This window comes from Lichenostomus cassidix, chromosome 1 (genome assembly GCF_008360975.1).
Source record: "Lichenostomus cassidix isolate B80296 chromosome 1, HeHo_3.0, whole genome shotgun sequence".
Classification (NCBI taxonomy): Eukaryota; Metazoa; Chordata; class Aves; order Passeriformes; family Meliphagidae; genus Lichenostomus; species Lichenostomus cassidix.
This window is the reverse complement of record NC_139479.1, coordinates 4,578,050-4,597,732: the sequence shown is the minus strand read 5'-3', so window position 1 is coordinate 4,597,732 and position 19,683 is coordinate 4,578,050. Positions and strand designations below refer to the sequence as shown.

At 40.6% G+C, this 19,683-nt stretch overlaps 1 protein-coding gene across 2 annotated transcripts in view; it reads right to left on the bottom strand.

The window, feature by feature from the left end:
* PKNOX1 (PBX/knotted 1 homeobox 1) overlaps positions 1-19,353 on the bottom strand; it is a 38,680-nt gene extending 19,327 nt beyond the window's left edge. The window contains exons 1-5 of one of the 2 annotated variants that reach the window (XM_085044596.1): positions 19,234-19,353; positions 8,545-8,629; positions 4,209-4,310; positions 2,018-2,145; positions 682-853 (exon numbers count right to left, since the gene is read on the bottom strand). In XM_085044596.1, the coding sequence (XP_084900722.1) occupies positions 682-853; positions 2,018-2,145; positions 4,209-4,259 (351 nt within the window). In that variant the 5' untranslated portion in view covers positions 4,260-4,310; positions 8,545-8,629; positions 19,234-19,353. Of the gene's footprint in view, positions 1-681; positions 854-2,017; positions 2,146-4,208; positions 4,311-8,544; positions 8,630-14,020; positions 14,838-19,233 lie in introns of those variants that run through there. The other variant, XM_085044635.1, reaches the window with a different exon arrangement.
* Positions 19,354-19,683: the final 330 nt, after the last annotated feature.

Sequence of the window (19,683 nt, the reverse complement as noted above, 5' to 3'; positions counted from 1 at the left end):
TATGGGAAAACAAAGTTTTTGTGTTGAATTTTTGTGTTGAATTTGAGATACAAATTAAGAAAATAACCTGAGGCTTAGCAAGTCAGCAGACCTGCTTCATGCAGAACGGAGCTAACTCTAATTTTGAGTACAATATTGAAGGCAAGTATATTCAAAATAGGGAAATCACAGCTTCATCATAGGGAGAACTTTCAGAAAGCCTAAAGGAGTAAATGACATTAATGAAAAAAATTGTATATGTTAAAGACTTTCTTAGCTCATCTTACAGCAGCTCTTCTCCCACATTAACTAGATGAGCCCTGATTTAAAAAAAAAAAAAGGAAAAAGTTTACATCAATTACATGCTTTTGATAAATATGTTAAACACCTAACACTCTAAAATTAATTCACAGAATCAACCTGGCTATGGAAAGGATTTGTTTCTTTTTGTCTCCAATACATTCATGTCAGCCAGCTGAGAACAGGAAACAACTGTGAAGAGCCCAATGTAAATTTACAGATAAAAGGGAAAAGGGGGTCAGAAGAAATTAAAAAAAAAAAGTAAGCATTAACATAAAGTAGAATCTCTCAGAGGCAGAAAAATGTGAGGAGAAACTATAAGGACCAGCTGACATCAGAAATTAGGAAGAAGCTGCAAATGTGATGATTGTTTCAGAAATGAAACAAAGTGCTAATACTTACCAAATTATCAGTTTCTGGATCTTCACAGAAAAAAGGTTTTCCTTCTTTCTCCTGCTTCCTCACAAAGTTTTCAATATCTACATCAAAACTGGCAGAAGTTGTACCTTCTGAGCCTTGTGTAGATTGTTCACATTTTTCAAATAATAGTGCTAACAAGGGAAATAGTGGGTGCCTAGAAAAAAAAGTTCAAATACATGAATAAATAAATATTTTCACTTAGGTATACACCAGTGAAAATTAAGATACCTAGCTCAGGTAAGGTCACAGCCACTCATGTAAGTGTGACAAGTCCTGGAAGAGATTGCATATAACACCACTGGCTAGAGCAAAATAAAATAAAAATTTATTTTCATTTTGATTTACCACACTCTAGAAGCAAATACAGCAGTAAAATAAGTATATATTTAATTAAAGAGAACAACCACAAGCAAAAAAGCTCTGACTGTTTAATTCACTGTAATTGAGTGACATGAGATAGATTAATACAGTGCACTAGAAATGAGATTTGGGATTTACAAACAGGACAAATGCAGATTTAAATGAGGCCTAATAAAATTAATTTATTGTTTAATGTGGGCCATACTTATACATCACAAAATCACTTAAAAAAATTGAGAACAGTATTCAGACTGTGCTCAGAGGCCTCTTACGACATCATGCTCTGAGGAGAAGATGATTTTGTTGGCATAAGTCTGTAAATGAATGGATACACCTTTCTGCCTCAGGTTGGAGGACTTTTTTGTGTTTTGTTTGGCTTTTTCCTGTTTGGGTTTTTTTCCCCGAACTTCAAAACCAATTCTGCCTTTATAAAGCAGTTAAAGTGAAAGAACACTTAAACCCATCAAAACTGAGCAAACTGCTTAGCACAGCACTTAACACCGAAAAATCTCCAATTAGTGTGTTCATACATCAATATTCAATCCCTTTTGAGCTAATTACTGGGGAATAGATGGTAATACCTAAAGAAAAAAGGAGTAAAGATTGACCTAATTACAATAAAAGTAAAAACTCGTATTAAAGATAAAAACTACTGCTTGACAAATAGTGACCACAGTTGAAAGTCTAAGCTAGATTGCTGAATTTTGCAGCCACCCTTAGAATACCCTTTAAAACTCTGCTCAAACTGAAGAATCCCACAATCTCAGGAGGTTTTTTTTTTTTCCCTTGGCTGATGACTGACAGTGAAGCCTATTTGATCTCATTCTTTCCCCACAAACTGCAGAGACAGCCAAGAGATCACCTGATTTTAAGCTACTTATTATTTATTTATTAAAAAAAAAAAATCCTCTACCCTATCCTTAACCCTTCAAAAGACAGAACACGAGTCCATCACTACCTGTAAATGGCCTGCTTGTCTGCATCCATTGGAGTCTGAGATTCTACAGGGGCAGGACTCACCCCTTCAGCATCAGTTTCAGAGCAGTTGGGATCTTGTTCAGTTTTTAACTCTGTTACCACTTGCATCTGTAAAAAAAAAAAAAAAAAGAGTAAGTTCAAAGTAAATCTGCAGCCCTGATGTAAAATAAGGGTTCTGTGTTCTGAGGAAAGAGCAGTGCAAAGGGCTGCTAAATTGCCAGAAGGTTGGTATGACTTGGCAGTGGCACAAGAAGTCATGGAAGTAACAAAACCCCTCTTTTAATCCCTGACAGTTTTTGATGGAGAAAGGTCACTTCAAGTTTTAGCATTTGGCTTTAAAATGGGAGTGACAGATATTAGTAAATTGTTAAAGCATTTTGTCTGTGAAGGGGCTGTTTTTGGAACAGCTTACAGTATATTGTTCCAAAATGTTCATGGGAATGTCTGCACAAAAGTCTTTCAGAATGAAATCAATGTAAAGAAAAGTTTACCCTCTTATGTTTTCTTTTTTATTTCTTACTGTACATTGTATCAGGATACTGAAGAAAAGGATCTTGGTTTTTTTCCCATTAAAATGCACATTTTCTTAAGAAGATCTGAAATATTCTCTGTCCCTCCAGTCCTTCAATTATAGGAGCATAACCTCCCATGACCTTTACCAATCCCTTTTATATACCTGTAAGAACCAATCATTTTAGGACTATCAAATAGCAGAAACTCCTTCTACACATCCATTTAACACACATTTATACCACAGAAAAGCAAGACAGAGCCACAGCTTCAATTGAGCACCTCCTAAATTGCATTAGGAGGCTGGGAACACCTTTGGGATGCTTTGAAGGGTTGAAAGTGGTTTTTCCATCACCTCCAGCTAAATATCTTTTGGACTAAAAGGTCTTAAAGGAACCTGAACTGTAAAAGCCACATTTTCCACCCCTCAACCCAAAATCCTTGCTTTTTTCCCATTTGAGCATCTGCACAAAGACATGAAACCACTGCAATCTTTTCTCTTATTTCTCTTTTATCTCAGTAGAGGACAGACACTGTTCTAGATATCTCCAGGTAGCCAGAACTGACAGCTGCAGAGAGGAAGACCTCCAGAAACTATTAGAGAATTTGCCTTTGACAGAACCTAATTTATTTCCACACCACAGGAGCAGAAAAATTTTTACTATTTTGAACACACTCTGGGAGAACCAAAAGTTTTGTGCTTTATTACCTCTTGGGGCCAAGCCATCTCCTAGTAAAGTCAGAAACTGAGAAAATCCAGCATCTCCCACCCAACAGAGCAGCCTGCCTTGCAAAGAGCTTCCTCAGCAAGCAGAGACAATTTTCAAGCCAGAATACTTGCCAAAAAATAGCAACTAATGGACTAATTTCTTGTCTAATGACAGGAAGGAGGAGCAAATTAAAAGGGGATGGACTCAGACAAGTGATTATAAATGTTGGCCATACATCTGCAGAGTTTGAAGGGAGAGAGTGTGTTCAGCTAGGTTTCTGTCTCACTAGGAGGAGGAAATAGCTCACTTAAAACAGCGAGGTTTTTTCTGTGGGCCATTTCCAGACTAGAAGAGCAGGCATCCAAATCACCTGTCTGCCTTGCACACTGAGAGCTTGAAATACAGAACAAATAGGAAGAAAAAGCTCTTTCCCCATCTGCTATTTAGAAAGAAACATATTTTACTTTCAGTGCCACAGGACGGTATGTATTTGCTGGGGGAATAAAGTCAAATACATAACATAGGTGAGAGGAGAGAGAAAAAATCAGAACTGCAATAAAAGAAACAATAAAAGCAAAAATCAAAAATCTGACTGTGCTCAGATTAAAATTTTATAAGAGATGTGTAAATTTGCTGATGTTCTTCTGACTCCTCACTATTGTTGCCATCTGCTGACAGAAGTACTTGCATTTATTACTTAGGGCTGACACAGAAAAAGGGGTCTTCAGAGTACAGGCCACCTCATGACTTATCTCAGTTAATAGCATTTTAATTTAGCACTAAATGTAGAAATACCCAGCCTGTTGTACAAAAAAGGAACATCATGACCAGACATACATGAGTATGTTTCATTATTCCAGCTTAAACAATGCCAAAGCAGGCATTAAAGTCACTATTTTTCTTTTTCTTCCTAACTGTATTTAGTTCCTAGAGAAAGAAAATCACACCTACCTGTTGTCCATCTTGATAGTTGTCTATACTTAATGTCTGTGTTGCCATCATGGTTATTGAGACATAAATTGTGTCAAATCATCATAAACATGAACAAATATTCTTTAAAGAGGAAAAAAAAATAGTCAGTTACAAAAGTGGCCACTTAGAATCCTGTTCTAAAAAGTGAAGAAAAAATAAAGGTAAAAATTAAGATTTATACACACTTTGCAGAGAGTTTATTGACAGCAATGACCACATGAATATTAGAACAACCAAAGAATTCAGTTTGGAAATACAACATGTTTTATCAGCAAAACGTTCATAGTATCTTTTTATGTTTTAAAGTAAAGTTTTTAATAAGAGGCTGAGGTCCTTTTACACTCACAAACTTCAAGTAAACTTTAGCATTTGTTTCTGCACTACTTAAATGGCATTCTAAAGTAACACAGGAAACCTAGAAACAGGCAGGTTTGTGTTTCTGTGTTTTGAAAAGGTTACCAACCCGCTAAGCATTACTCTAACTGAAAAAATAGTAGTTAAAACTGATGAACCAAATGCAAAGTAGTAAATATCCTGTTTACTTGTGAGTGTGAATCCCATATTCTGAAGTAAAGCCTGAAACCACTTTCAGAGATTCAAAGATTTCAAATCACTTCTGACACCAGGAATTTGCCATCCAAGCCATTTAAAGTTCAACAAAGAATGGAAGAATATCTAACAACTTTTAAACAGTTGGGTCCACGTGATTATAAGGTTTCAAAAGTGCCCTAGGAATTCACAAGTCTCGATTTCAGAGACATTTGGCACTTTGGGAAATACTAATTACAGTAGGATTTAAATACAAGTAAATGCATCATGTTATTCCCTCCAGGCGTTAGCTGGAGTTTGGTGCCTAGATGAGTTAAACATTTTTAAGTTAAGACATCCAGTAATTAAAAAAAAAAAAATTATCAAAGCACCACCATCAGCTAGAGTGTACCCATCAAATTACTAATTCACATTTCATTTTCTTGTCAGATTTGCAGCCATTACAACTGAAATCACATAACTCATTCAGCTATTACCAGTAACTATTATCACAGAAGTCAATTTTCCTTGACATGTAGGAGTCCTAATGTTTAGCTACTATAAAAAACCCCCACATTAAAAAGAAGTTGGAGCTCATGTCTTGAAAGAGATTACATTCAGGTAGTAATTCCAGGTTTTCTGCTCTTTTTCACTTACGTCAGTATTAAACACTTCAGTTCTAAAATTTTCACCCATTTAAGATCTGAAACAGAAACTTTTTTTTTTTGTAATGCATTTAATCACTACAAATTTTCAACTATTTTTAGGTCCTTCCCTTACTATTGTGTACTACTACTGCATATGACCATTTTTAAGAGCAATTTTTACATTTCTGGATATTTTCCCCTACAGATTATAACAGTCTCAACTGAGTGTTTCATTTTGCAAACACAGGACAAATTTCAAGGTTCCCTTCTTTGAGAACAGTTTCAGGCACAGAGACAAATCAAACTCCTCAGCACAAACCTCAAGCCTTACTTTGCATCAAATTCTACTCAGTAATTTCTAAATATGACTGCAATTTTTAAATTCTTTTTTTAAACAGCTTCAAAGACCAGAGAAGTTCACCAGGATGATGTAAGCATGGCTTCCTCTACAAAGCAGATTATATCTGTTTTTAGAGAACATCAGTATTCTTTCCTTGAAACTCCAAAAATGTTACTGATTTCTCTGCCAAAATTAAAAACAAAAAGGGAACAACATCAGTGCACTCACTGATAGAAGTACTTCAGATTCTAAAATTTTGTTTATAGTTATGAATCATTTAGTTTTAAAAGTTAAATCAGCATTTGCCACAATAAGTGGGATACCTCTCCAAATACTTTAAGGGAACACATTACAAAACATCAGCCCTGTAAGCATTTGCCTTATGTTTAAACATTTATTTTCTTTCATAAATGGCAGCTGACAGCCAGGGCAAGTGTCTGTCTGTATTGATAGAGTGAAGAGGCACATAGAAAATGCTGCTTTTCTTCCTTCTCAAAAGACACACATTTAATTTATGACTGTGACATCCAAAGCATGGACCAGACTACCCCCAACATAAAAGCAGAACAGTTGAAATGATCAACAAAGAAAGAGCAAACACTATTTAATGATTATTTTAAAGCAAAGTAAGCTCCACACAAAACACTGCCAAAGAAATTGTTTGGCCGTGGCAGAAGGATGAAATTCTTAGGCAAAAATGAGAAAATAAAAAGTAAAACAGTCGTAGAACAGGAAGCATGTCTTAAGAGAGTACAGGGATGTGAGATCATATTAGTAGCATGAAGAAAAACCTGGAGAGGGAGGCCACAAAGATAATACATGTAAACTGGTAAAGACAATAGGACATGGTAAGAATTTCTGGGGAACAAGACAGGCTGGACCAACCCCTCCTTCCAGATTTCCATAAGGAAGAGACGTTCCACATCTGGAAGGCCCTCAGGCCACACAAAAGAAGAAAGGAGGTGCACAGCTTTGAGCTAGATCCATAGATTATTTCATCTAGAAGGACTTTTGCCCTCTTTTCTCCCAGGGGAACGGCTGGAAAGAATTCCACATGGGTATATCCTTTATTTCCCACAAGAGCTTCCCCTCTGACTTATAATTACAGTAGAAAAAGATTAAGCTATTAGGCAAGATAGGAACTGACGAGATTTAGCGAAGACAACCACTGCAAATCAAGAAGAACAAATTGAGCTCATCACACACTTAAACTGAGGCAATTAACTGAGGAATTACTTCGGTTCACTAAAAAGAAACGTCTCCTCATTACTCAGCAGAGGCAAGAAACAAACTACGCTAAACTTTAAGAAAAGTAACTGCAGAGGTATTTACAGATTTGGCTTTTATAACCTCGTTTGGGATGCAGCACCCAGGCTTGTTAGCCAGCAGCTCAGCAGATGCTCAGGCTGCAGACAGCACTGGGGCTGCTATCGCTCCCAGATGTTCATCACTGCCACCCTGCCACGGCTAATTACTTCCCCAGCTCCTCCACCGAGCTCTCACAACACGTGGATGGTTTCTGATCCTTCTCACAGCAAGTCAGCCAGGCTAGCTCAGGGCTCTCGCTGTTGAAGGTGGCTGTGATGGAAAGCAGCTGACTCTCTCTGAGGCGCTCGCTGTGCACTCGGACAACCCCTGCTCTTGGCTGACCTGCTCGTGTGCTGATTTCTGGCTCAGGGGTGTCGATTCTCAGCTCTCTGCAGGACCATCTCCAACCAGCACGCTCCTCAGGACACGGAGGATTTGGAATCTGAGGTGAACCCAAGAATATGTGACTTCTGGATGTCTTAGCTTTCAAAATGCCAATTATTCTCCGTGAAAGAAATCGAGAGTAGAGGGAAAACTGTGCGTTTGTGTTATATTCAAAGACTTACAAATAACAAAAATAACCTGAGGGTGAGTCTGCAAGTCTACTTCATGCAGAACAGAACTAACTATCATTCTATTTATTTTGAAAGCAAAGTGTGTGGAAAACCCAAGGAAAAACTTAAGGTCATGACTTAAGCTAATGCTTCCACTGCAATCAGAAACTCCACTGATAGCTGTGGCAAAAGGGAATTCATAAAAAGCATTGTGGTCTACAGAGCAAAGGGAAAAAGAAAATATGAGGCCTTTAATAAAATGAAGTATGAAGGTAAAATGTAAAGCAGAAAGGAAGCTAAATGAGGAGGGGTAATCCTAATTAGAAGTGTGGAGACTTTGTGCAAGTTGAGTATGTAAGAGAAGAGATTAAACCTGAGCTGAAACATCCACACAAAGTGATCACTTAACATACATCACTCCTCACTTGTTCCACTTACTGCTGTATAATTAAGGGCACAGGGACCACCCAGGAACGTTAACAGAAGGTGCAAGTGAGCTGTTGGAGATCAGTCGTATCATTTTTAACATATACAAGCTACAACAGATGTTTGTAAGAGATATAAATAATTATGCTTCAGGCTACAAACTAACCACCAAACTTCTTAAGGTTGGGAAGGAACTACCCAACAGCCTTGTTAGCAATTCCTTCTAATTTTCCCTCATACACGTTTCTCTGAAGTCCTCCAGAGAGAAATGCGTGACTGGCAGATTCAGCATGGCTCTTTGTTCATTCTTATTTAACTTTAGTCCTGGCACTTGCTATATAACATAGATCCTTACATTCACACACCAAGTTAAAAAGAAACAAAAATCAATTCCTTTTGACACATGAAAAGCATCTAGAACTGGCTTCCTTTTCAACACATGATGATATTTCTTTCCAGAGCACACTGTTTTCTACAGGAGATAAATTATTGGCTGTGAGAAAGCTGCTCACCCCTTTCCTTCAATGAGTTGAAGAAGACATTATCTTGTTCCAGCAGAGATCCCACTGATGTACATACAACGTGGAAGACAGAAACCTAAAAAGCAACAGAGAAATAGTCAGAAGAAAGCAACACCACAGAACACACATTCTAACGCTGAATATGATTAAAAAAAATTGGTTCATTATGTGGTTCCCTCATCAAGTTTAAATGAACAGACAGGAATTTTTTGCACGTTTTGCAAATTTTTGCATTGTTAATAATCTCTAATCACACCCATTATCCCACGCTTGAACTCCTTATCCCATTATTTGATCTTTCTCTCATCTTATTCCATTCATTCTCCACGTTCACCTTTGTCTCTGCTGACACCTCTAACAGAAGGCTCCATTTGGATAATAACTCACTCGCTGTTCAACTTCCATATTTTACTCTCTGGCTCGGTGTCTGTCTGCTAAGACTAGACAAGACACATCCCAAAAATAAAACTATGAAATGCAAATAGGAATAACTCACCAGTGTTGTGAAAATTAAGCACGAAATCAAGAAAAGTGTGAGATTCCCTCCCCCCCCATTTAAATCTCCTTCATGATCATTTGAATACAATCCATGGTAAAATCAAAGCATGGTGCTAGAAATGGGCCATTGTTAGGATCCTGTGTTCTGTGAAGACAGGTTCTGCTACAGGATTATTAGGCAATTTTAAAAAGCTTTCCAAAAATTACCACTTAAAATTACTTTAATTATATTTAATAGCATGCATTTGATACATTGAAGCTACTTTAAAAAAACCAGTAAAGCTTGTGAAAGCAAAGTAGCGAAGATTGTGAATATTTAGAAAACACAACTGCTGCAAAGCATTAAAAAATCATCTCAGGGGAAGCTCCAGACACTAAGGTTGCACAGAGGCCACCAGAACTTATATGATGGCTAAAACACAGCAGAGATCTTGAATCAGATTATCTCTGTTTCTCACATAGACAAAGTTCTCAATAAAAACTGAAGAGAAAGTTAACTCCAACATTTTTGAAAGCAAGATGAAATTGGTCTTTGGATTTGAGAAGCAAAATTTATATGTGTGTTGTTTTTCAAAAAGTGATGGTTTTTTTCAGACAAGTTCACAGAAGAAATGTGAAAGGCCACTCAGTCTAGACTCCATCTCTGGTTCATGGTTCTGGTTCTAAACAGAGCATGGAAGATATCTGAGGAGCTTAAAGGCAATTTAAATTTCAGCCACTGGTTAGAGATTGAACACTGGAGTAAGGAGTTTCAGTCCAAAGTGATACACCTGGTCTTGAAGGTTCAAGGAGTAGATGGCACAATAAAAATTCTTTTTCCTAAACTCTCAAAGATCTAAGTCTACAGACAATGGGCTTCTCACACTTTTGCAGCTTCTTAATTTTGTTCTGAGGACAGTATAACCCTCTTATTCCCTTCTTCACACATGTATTTAGTATAATTTTGGTACTCATTCTCACTTCAATTTACCAGCCTACTTTCAAATAAAAGATTTCTCACTACTCATGGCACCCTCAGAACGGAGGTCACTGCCAGATAAATTGGGATAGATAAATAGATAAATTATCTATTCCTTGTCTCTGGTCAGACATAAGGAGGACTATTGCAAATCTAAATATTCTGCTCTTCCATTCAGAAACATCTGCAGCCAAGAATCAATGGTGCCACTGCTGCCAGATCTGGTTGGTCAAAAATATTCAATATATGAAGAAGTAGCCCTTGCCTGCAAAGCTTTCAGCTGAAACTCTGGAAATAACAAGCTTCTGGACATCTCAAGCTTAGGAGATACCAAGGCAGGAACAAAGAGGTGCTAAAGAAACACAGGCCCAGGGGAAAGATGCTGCAGAGGGAAAGGTGTGGCTGAGAAGGAGCCAGAGGATATTGCAGTTGTATTGCCCTCTTCCAAGAGACACTGGACAACATCTCATACTGCTGTCTACCCTAAAACATATCAGACAAGAGAGGTCTGAGCCTGCACATTATGTCTTCCTGCAGATCTCAGCGGGGGCAAGAAGTGAGAGCAGATCCACCTGTTAAGGGGTGGAGACAACACCAAGGCACTGCGGAGTCTTAACCTGGACTTGCTATTCCCAATTTGTGTTTTCCTTTTATTCCTCTTGCAGACAAGCTTTAAAGTAATGCCACCTTAATAAAAATACCTAACTACAAAACCAAAACAAAGGGCAACTTGCTGTGTCTCTTAGAAAGTGAATCACCAGTAAGGTTTTTACTACAAAGTGAAACAGGAACTTGTTCATTGAAGCGTCGAAGAACCCTCTTTTGAGTCATTCTCTCATTCTGCATTTCAGCTTGCGTAGGAAGCAAAGACCTGTGAGCACATTCACGTGTACAAATAGGAGCAGACATTAAGATCAATGTCTTTTTACAGGTTCAAATAATAATAATAGTAATAATTGATTCTGCTAATGAAGCAGTAAGTAGGATACACATGGCATCCAGGATTGATCCCACCTTTGCTGCAGTGGTTATCCATCTCCACCACCCTGCCCACACAGTCATTCAGCAAAATTAACACAAGCAAATCAATAGGAAGTTGATGCAGGCAAGTTTATTAAATGAGAATGTTCTCCTCATTCAGCACTAAGGTGGCTTCCATTTCCTCTGCCTCATGTACTTACAAAGCACAGTCATTATTTAGAATATTATACTTTTAAGAAAGACAATGTTCCTGTTCAGGAACATAATCCCAGCCTCAGGGAGTTCTGTCACACAGATACAGCCACTCAGTTACTATACAACAGCTATGCTGTCAATTGCCCTGGGAGCCAAGCCCTAAAAAGCCACAAAACCAATTTTTGGCTGCAGTAAAATGAGATTTATTTTGTGTCACTTTGTTCCCTTTATTGTTCGGTGGTGCAATGGAGTTATTTATATGTTAATCTTGATGGATATGAGATTACATTTTAAAAAATGCAAATGATACTTTAAGAAACGGAAAATTAAAAATAAATTAAAGAACAAAACTGAAGCTGAATTTCTGCAGAAATACAGGCTACACTCCAAGCTACCATCAACCTTGTTTTGCATGTAGGATTTTGAGCATACATTCTATGTAACAGTGACTTTATTCAGCAAGACCTCTCCAACAGTGTATCTACAGCTTTGTTGTCTCATTAAGCTTTCATAGCGTCCTCCTTTCATATCCCTCCATTGCAGATCTTAACAAGCCATACAAAGTGTTCATATCACAGACCACCTCCCAAGCACACCAGATATTGTCACACAGCATGACCAACAACAATCCACCTCATTAAAAGATCTGTGTTCCTTTAGCAACTCGCTCTTTGCTTAAATTCAGCTTTTGGTACATTTAATTCTGTAAATTCTCCTATTTACAAGTACCAAATAAAAAACTTATTAAAAATGTGCCTCTTTATAAGCTAAAATTGCATATGCAGTTAACTTATAAAATGGATATTAAGGATGCATAGATCATATAAATTCCTCCAGGCACAACAACAGAAGTAAAATTGAGGGGATGTGGGTCTTGTGAAGAACTCCAGCTCCCAATTTTGCAGATATCCTTTGTGTGTAAACCAGCATATTTCTTGGGAAAGGTGCATAATCACGGTTCACGTTCCTGATTCATGTCATCATCAATTTACCACAATCCTCCTTAACAAGGACAAGATGAGGAATCCTACCCAATCCAGCCATAAAATGATGTCACCTCAGTATGCCAGACATTCTGCCCCCAGGTAGCTCTTGGAATTCCAGGAGGAAATCCTCAGGTTGCTTTCCTACCTCCTGCAAAATGGAATCCTCATTCTGACTATGGGAAGATCCTCAGATTGAAGGAACTTCCTGCAGCATCTCAGTTTCTCCTACCCAATTCACACTGTCATTTGACCCGGCTTTATTAGCCCCATAAAGTAATGGTAAGGAATTTAGGGGACTAAACAGCAATTTTGGCAAGAGAAAAACAAAACTCAGGGGAAAGGAAACCTCCCTCTTTAATTGCTCCAAGACTGCTGAGGGATTAGGCTGTGAGGGAGCAGAAGTATTTCCCATCACTCCCTCATCCACCACCAATATTCACATCGTAAATGAAGATTCCTTTTTTCTGTATTCTTAACACTATGAACTGAAGGACTTTTTACGGTTCAAGCCTGAGAATCCTCACATACACATCATGAATCCTCACACATATTTCTTGTTACAGGACAGAGAAGGATTTTTGGCCCTCAGTTTTTACCCACTGTGCTGTCATAACATTTTGGACCCAAATATTAGGAAGACAGCGTGGTGTGTGCCTTGCTGCTCTCGTGGCAAGAGGGTGGCATTGGAAAAACTAAACACCTCTTACATTCCACAGGATGTGTATGAGCACTTCCACAGCTGGAACTGATCCTGTTCAACTTGCCTACTTAATGATATTTAATTACTTTTGCAAACACAACTTCATTTAAAAAAAAAATAAATCAATAAACCAGAAAAAGATGACAGCTGCACCACCCTCCCTGTTTCCCTGGCACTCCCCACATGGATAAACAGGGTTGTCTATGCCACAGACACAACTCCATCCCTCTGCCACTGAAGCCTTTGGAATATCCACACAAGCACATCCTGAATCTCTTACTTTTGGAGACACTCTTAGAACCATCTCCTTCCAGGCAAATTAAACCAAAGCAACAGGAAATCCTATTTTAATCATGATTTGCATCAGCACCCAATAAACTATGACTGAAATGAATCTTGTTTTGTGTTTATACTTTGTGGTTTCATAAAGAAGACACAGAATAACCACCAGTCTCTCTGCCTTTATTGCTATTGAATACTTTACAATGTGAGCAGTTTGTGTAAGCATATGTTATGTTTTCCAACATTTTTACTGTAAAACCATAAAAGTTTCCAATTATTCTATGAAGGACTGAATTCCTGATGCTATTGAAGTTCAGTTGAAGGGTGAAGAAGAGTTTTATTTAAATAGTAACTGCATTTAAAATGGACTTGGGATGTTGAATGGATAAGAAAATGCCCTCTACACATTTTTGGCATTTAAACACTTCAAGATCAAGATGTTCCCTTACCAATTATTTCATTTTTATGTCTTTTATGATTTCTGGAATAACAACCCCATCAATGAATCAAGCATTAACTTGGACTAACCAAAAAAACCTGAAAGTGACACAAAATCCTGGTCCTTCAAGGAGAGCCCTTGCTGTGTCAAATCCAGTTCCAATCCATCACTAACTTTCCCAGAATCTTCCCTGTTTTGACTCTAACATTTGGTCAAACCTGAACAACTTTGTTTTGCTACTAAGTTCAGGCCCCAAAATGAACTGTTATTTTCTTTTCAAAAGGATGATTAAATAACAACTCTTCCTTTCCTGCTCCACTCTTGTTTCCCACCTCTCCCAAACACCAGTCTCCATGCCCCCAGGAGTTATAACTGCTGCCTAGGGGTAGTGGGGTAACAAAAGACTTTTTAGGATTAAACTTACCCACCTCAAATCACCTACTGCTGTGAGTTGCATCATGCTGAACTACTTGGTCCAGGTGATGACTGCACAGGCAGGTGACATGCAAGGACCAACAGACAGGAAGACACTGATGTTACATGGAATATTCAGGTAATTTAGTTAAGAAATATTTGCCCAGAAACATATATAAACCATGTTTTCCAAGAACTTATGGCCTGTTGAAATTTCCCAAGGAACAGCCATGTACTCTGTGGGAATGCTTATGCTTTTTTCCCTTCTGCCACACTAAATTCCACAATTCAACTGCTGGTATGTTCTTAAGAACAATTCCCCCTTTCCTTTAAATCAACATATTTACTTTCTCTTAATTTTCAAGATGCTGAGTCATTTTATCTTAAAGCTGCCAGAATAACCGTGCTCTAACATACTCATTATGACAAATTTGAGTACAACTAAGAAATCAGCTACTGAAAACAACAGCTCAAAATAATAATAACAACCCAACCAGGTAATCTTACTTCTGGTATTTCTTCTATCATAGTCTAGAACACAGAAAAATGGGCTAGAACACATAATTAAGTGATCAGGCTGACCTAGAAGTTCTTTAATTACAAAACCACAGAACATAGCACATACATTTTCATTCCCCTGTTCTGTAGGCATCTTAAACATGTATAAAGCTGCAATTTCTGCTCTCTAATTGCCTCTGTTTCCTTGGAATATAAAAGGCTTGGACTTGATTTTTCAGTAAGTATGATAATATCCCTTTCCCTTTGCTTTGTTTGCTATGTAACTCATAAAAAGCCAAGCAGGATGTGAAATATAGCCACACTTCCTAGCTTCTTCTGTCCTCAAGAAAAAACACAGGCAATTCCAAAAGCTCACAAAAAAAAAAAATTTGGAATTTGGAGGTTTTAAAGAAATGCATCCCTCTTTCAGTACACCAGAAGTAAGCTGCCATATTCTACTTTTTTTTGCCTGAATTTCCCATCAGCTGCAGAAGAGAGAGCTGCAGATGTCTAGGCACAGCAGGGTGAGGGACAGGCTGTGATTATCACACTTGGCTCCTATTTTCAAAAATCACCTTTTGACTCTCTGTGTACTTAAGCAGCCCTCAGGTTTAACAGCAAATACCTCTTTTGTGCACCTATGTACTAAAAAATGAGTACAGCATGGCCTGGAGCAGCTGCCACATCAAACCCCAAACAATGTGTTCCTGGGAAGGATGAGAACCAACCATGCGAGAACAAGATCTAAATTTTATTTCCCTTTCTAACACCAACTTTTGCCTCTCAGTGCCATACATGACTTGGTGTTCCCTCACTGCTGGCAGAGGAACCAAGTTACTGCCCCTCACCAACTTCATAAAAACTTGTCACAGCTCCATAACAACAAAATTGGCATTTCCAGATCTGTGGTGCCATTATTTTATTTTCTACCCCACCCCCAGTTCCACTTTGATGAGTCCTGTATTCCACAGTTCTGGCATGAAACAGCCTCAGTGAACAAAGTGATGAACCTGCTACAAGTGTGAATATTTCAGTGTTCTCCTTGGGGAGATCTAGAATGGTCTGGGTAAAAGATTTTGGTGACATCTGGCAGCAAGCAAGCAAATGAAAGAACTCCATCAGCAGCTTTTTCTCCTTGCTCTTGGAATCCTCTTGCTTAGAAGAGCAGTAAGTTGTTTTACATTTTGTACAGCACTGAGCTGTGGCAAAATAAAGCCCTCTGAGACTTCTCATTTTTAAACCTACAGATTCTTTGAACAAGTGAGACTGAAGTAACCAGCTGCTGCTATTAGAGAAGCAACATTTGCAAAATTTTTAATTTCACACAGAAAAATCGAATTGGGTCTTACTCAGACCAAAATAAAAATATTAATCTGCTTTACTGTACGCTTTCACATATGTGCCAGTTTTGCAGAGGCAACATTTGGCTCCCAGAGCACGACATAATATTCTGAAATACAATTTGGACTGCTTCATTCAGGACATTAACATGGCCATTAGAACAGGCAGTTCCACTGCCACAGTGGTGGTTCTGTGGATCATTCACCCTTGGCCACTAGTACAGGGCTTTATATCACCAAAGAGTTACTCTTTTCCAGGAAACTGAACTGCTCCTGAACACTCCTAAACTTGCTGTGGTAGCAAGCAGAATTATTAGGGATTTATTAGAGCACTGCCTTTACAGCACAGGGAAAGGCATGAGAAAAATATAGTTGGAAAGCAAAATTCTGAATAAGAAAGTGCAGCTTCTAAAAGACATATCCATTTTATAAGACTAAAGTACTTAAAATTAATTCAGATTTATATTTCTTTCTAAACTCCTTTCAGTCCTAATAAGGGAAGACTGCAAGGACTTAGCTTTAAAACGTTATTTTTATTTAACCAAATATTTCAAACTGTATTGAGATTAAGAGTAAAAATCAAGGCTGTAAATTACTGAATAGCAGACTGACTTTTTACATGCCTAAATGAAATTTCCAAATACAAAATAAAACCCCCACCAACTCTAAGAACAGCAATGTACTAAAAATGTGAAGAATTCTTGGTTTTTCTATCAGAACATAGGAAATGGTAATAAGAAAAATTTCAGTCCAGCAAACCAAAAAAGTACAGATTAAAAAAAAAAGTATCCCAAATCCACTGAGATCAATAAGAAATTATCTGAGCCTCCCCCATCTTTACCCTCTGACTGAAGCACGCTGAGCTCTGCCTTTCACCACTTAACTGGAGATTATGCAAAGAAAACACAGTGAAACCTACACTGAAGTTTTCCTGTGGATACTTTAATTGAGATGACACAAAAATATGTCAAGCAGTGACAATCAAAAGTAAAAATATTCTGTACAGCTCATAAAATAACTTGAAGGTGGAATATGCATCAAAAAATAATCAGAATTATTTTGAATAGATCAGGTGAAATGTTTTGGGCTTTTTTTCCTCAGAAATTTTTGAAAACTTGAATGCAATGATTCTATGTGGCTACACAGACTCAGAAAAGGATATATATGCAATTTTACTTGACAGAAAATGCTCTCAAAAGGCATTTGCTGTTGCTTGATACTGTAGCATTGACACAGCCTGGAAATACGCGTAAGGATGGATTTCTGATACAATCACAACAATTTGTTTCCTGGTTCAGTGCAATCCATAAAATTCACGCGTGCAGCTAACAGGGGCTAAAAGCAGGACTCCATGCAGCTGCAGAAGCCATCTCACTCCAACCACACATACAAATATAGCTAAAGGGATATAACCCCACAGCACAGGCAGCCCATAAAGAGATTATATCCACAGAGGACAGGGAACAACCTCTGGGTGTATTCACAGTACTGAGAACAGCAAGACGTGTGGATATCCTAAGCCATAGTTGTTACAATTCCCCCCATCAAACAATCTACACTGGTGAAAGTTTGTGCAAGAGCACAGCCAAGAATAAAATTAGGAACTAACTACATGTGCATGTTTTTTGTAAAAAGAAAGGATTTTCTAGAGAAACAAAAAAATTAAATGAGACATTTAGCCTACTTTGAAAGTGACCTAAACCCTCTTGTTAACCTGGATCCTGGCCCAAGTGTTTTCCAACATCCAAAACATAATGCCCGTGTTCCCTGTTCCTGTGATCTGTTTCATGGAATGCACACAACATATTCCACAGAGGGGCAAGGACAAAAATGAATCTTTCCTGGGCAGCTCTTAAGAGCACATGGAAAAAAAAAAAAAAAAAAAAGCCAGCAAACCAGCAATTGATTCACTTTTAAGGGTCTCATTCCAGATACAGCATCTCATGTGAATGAGAAATTATTTACTGTGAGGCACTGGAACAAATTGCCCAGAGAACTTGTGGATGTTCTATCCCTGGAAGTGTCCAGGCTGGATGGGGCTCGGAGCAAGCTGGGATAGTGGAAGATGTCCATACCCACGGCAGGGGGTGGAACAAGATGATCTTTAATGTCACTTCCAACCCAAACCATTCCGGGACTTTCCCTCCCCAAACCACACTAGACATTTCCTTAGACAAAAATGCAAAAAGGGACCAAAAACTGCAACAGCAGGTGATCAAAAAAATAAATACTGCGATCTGCCTCTAAAAGTACACTGCATGTCACCACTGAAGGCTACAGAAAATATTTAATAAATTATAAAAACAATTAGCAACAAGCTATACAGAGAATTATCACACAAACGCGCTAACTACTTATATTGTTACATTGTTAATTGCCAGACTCGATGGGAATGAGGGAAAGCCACGGAGTGCTCAGAGACCTGGGACATGTGGCTCACTGAGGCAACGCTCGGGGATGAAACCAGCGCTTGATTTATTATTGTTTACACACATCCCGGCCAGGCCTCTGGGCAGTGTCAGGTCTCAGCTCCTAATTGCGGCCGCGTAAACACCCGGGAACCCTCGGCCCGGCTGCGGGGAAGGCGAGAGCTCAAAACCCAGCCGGGAGAGCACGGGGTCACGGCGAAAAGAGGATAAAAACGAGGGTGAAACCCCAACCGGCTCAGCGCACGCTGCCCCGGCCGGGCGCCGCTTTCTAAGAACGGGGAAGCGAGGGGAGCATCCCTCAGCCCGGGGGCATCGCCGCGTCCCCTCCTGCTGTCCCCCGGGGCAGGGCAGGTGTGCAGAGGGAGAGGGATCGCAGCGGGGAGAGAGGAGAGCGGCGTGCAGCTGCCGCGGCGCCCCGAGCCGCGCTCCGGCCCTGGGGCGGCTGTGCAGCCCCCGGAGCGCCCCCCGCTTCCCTTCGCCGCGGCCGAGCGGCCAGCACGGCGCTGCCCCTTTAAGCATCGCGTCGCCTCCTCTCCCTCCCTTCCCTTCCCTTCCCTCCCCCCACCATCCCATCGCCCCCATCTCCTTCCTCCTCCTCCTCCTCTTCCTCCTCCTCCGCGCGGACCCGCGCGCGCTCCCGCCTCCCCTCCCCGCGCGCGCCCCCGCCGGGACACAACGGGCGAACGGCGGCCGTTCCAGAACCTTCCTCGCTTCGCTCCCCCCCCCACCCCTCCCCGCTTCTCCCCTCCTTCCCCTCCCCGCGCCCGCCACCGCCCCTTAAACCCCCCGGTCCGTGCGAGCGGCGGCGCAGCGCGGGTGCCCCTTTCGCCCCTCGCCGCCGCCGCCCCGCTCGCCCCTTCCCCAGCCGCTCTCCCGCTTCCCCGGTGCGGCCGTGCCCGGGCGGCGGGCGCGCCGTGATGGACGGCGGGGCTGGAGCGGGGTTTGAGTGACAGCGCTTACCTCGGGTGCCAATCTTCGTCACACTGACAAGCGGCTGCAGCAATCGGGACCCGCACCGCCGCCGCGCGCGTCACCGCGCGCCGCCGCGCCCGGCCAATCGCCGCCCGCGCCGCCCCCGACGCCACGGCGCGCCTCATCAATATTCATCGCCGGGGGGCGGGGCTTGCGCGCACCGCCCCTCCGCATTGGCTCCGCCCGCCTCGCCCTCGTGGATATGGATGAAGGGGGCGGGGAAAGCCGGGAGGGGAGGCCACGCCCCCCGCCGTGGGGTGGGGTGAAACCACTGCTGGGGGTGGGGGGAGGAGGGAGGTACCAAGTGGCTCCGCCATGCGGGGAGAGGCGGGGGCCGCTATGGCGGGCTGGCGCTGCTTTCCCTCGGGCAGCGCTCGCTGCTCGCCCTCGGTCTCCTCAGGGCGCGGCTCCCCGGGCTTGGGGCAGTCCCTTGCCTCG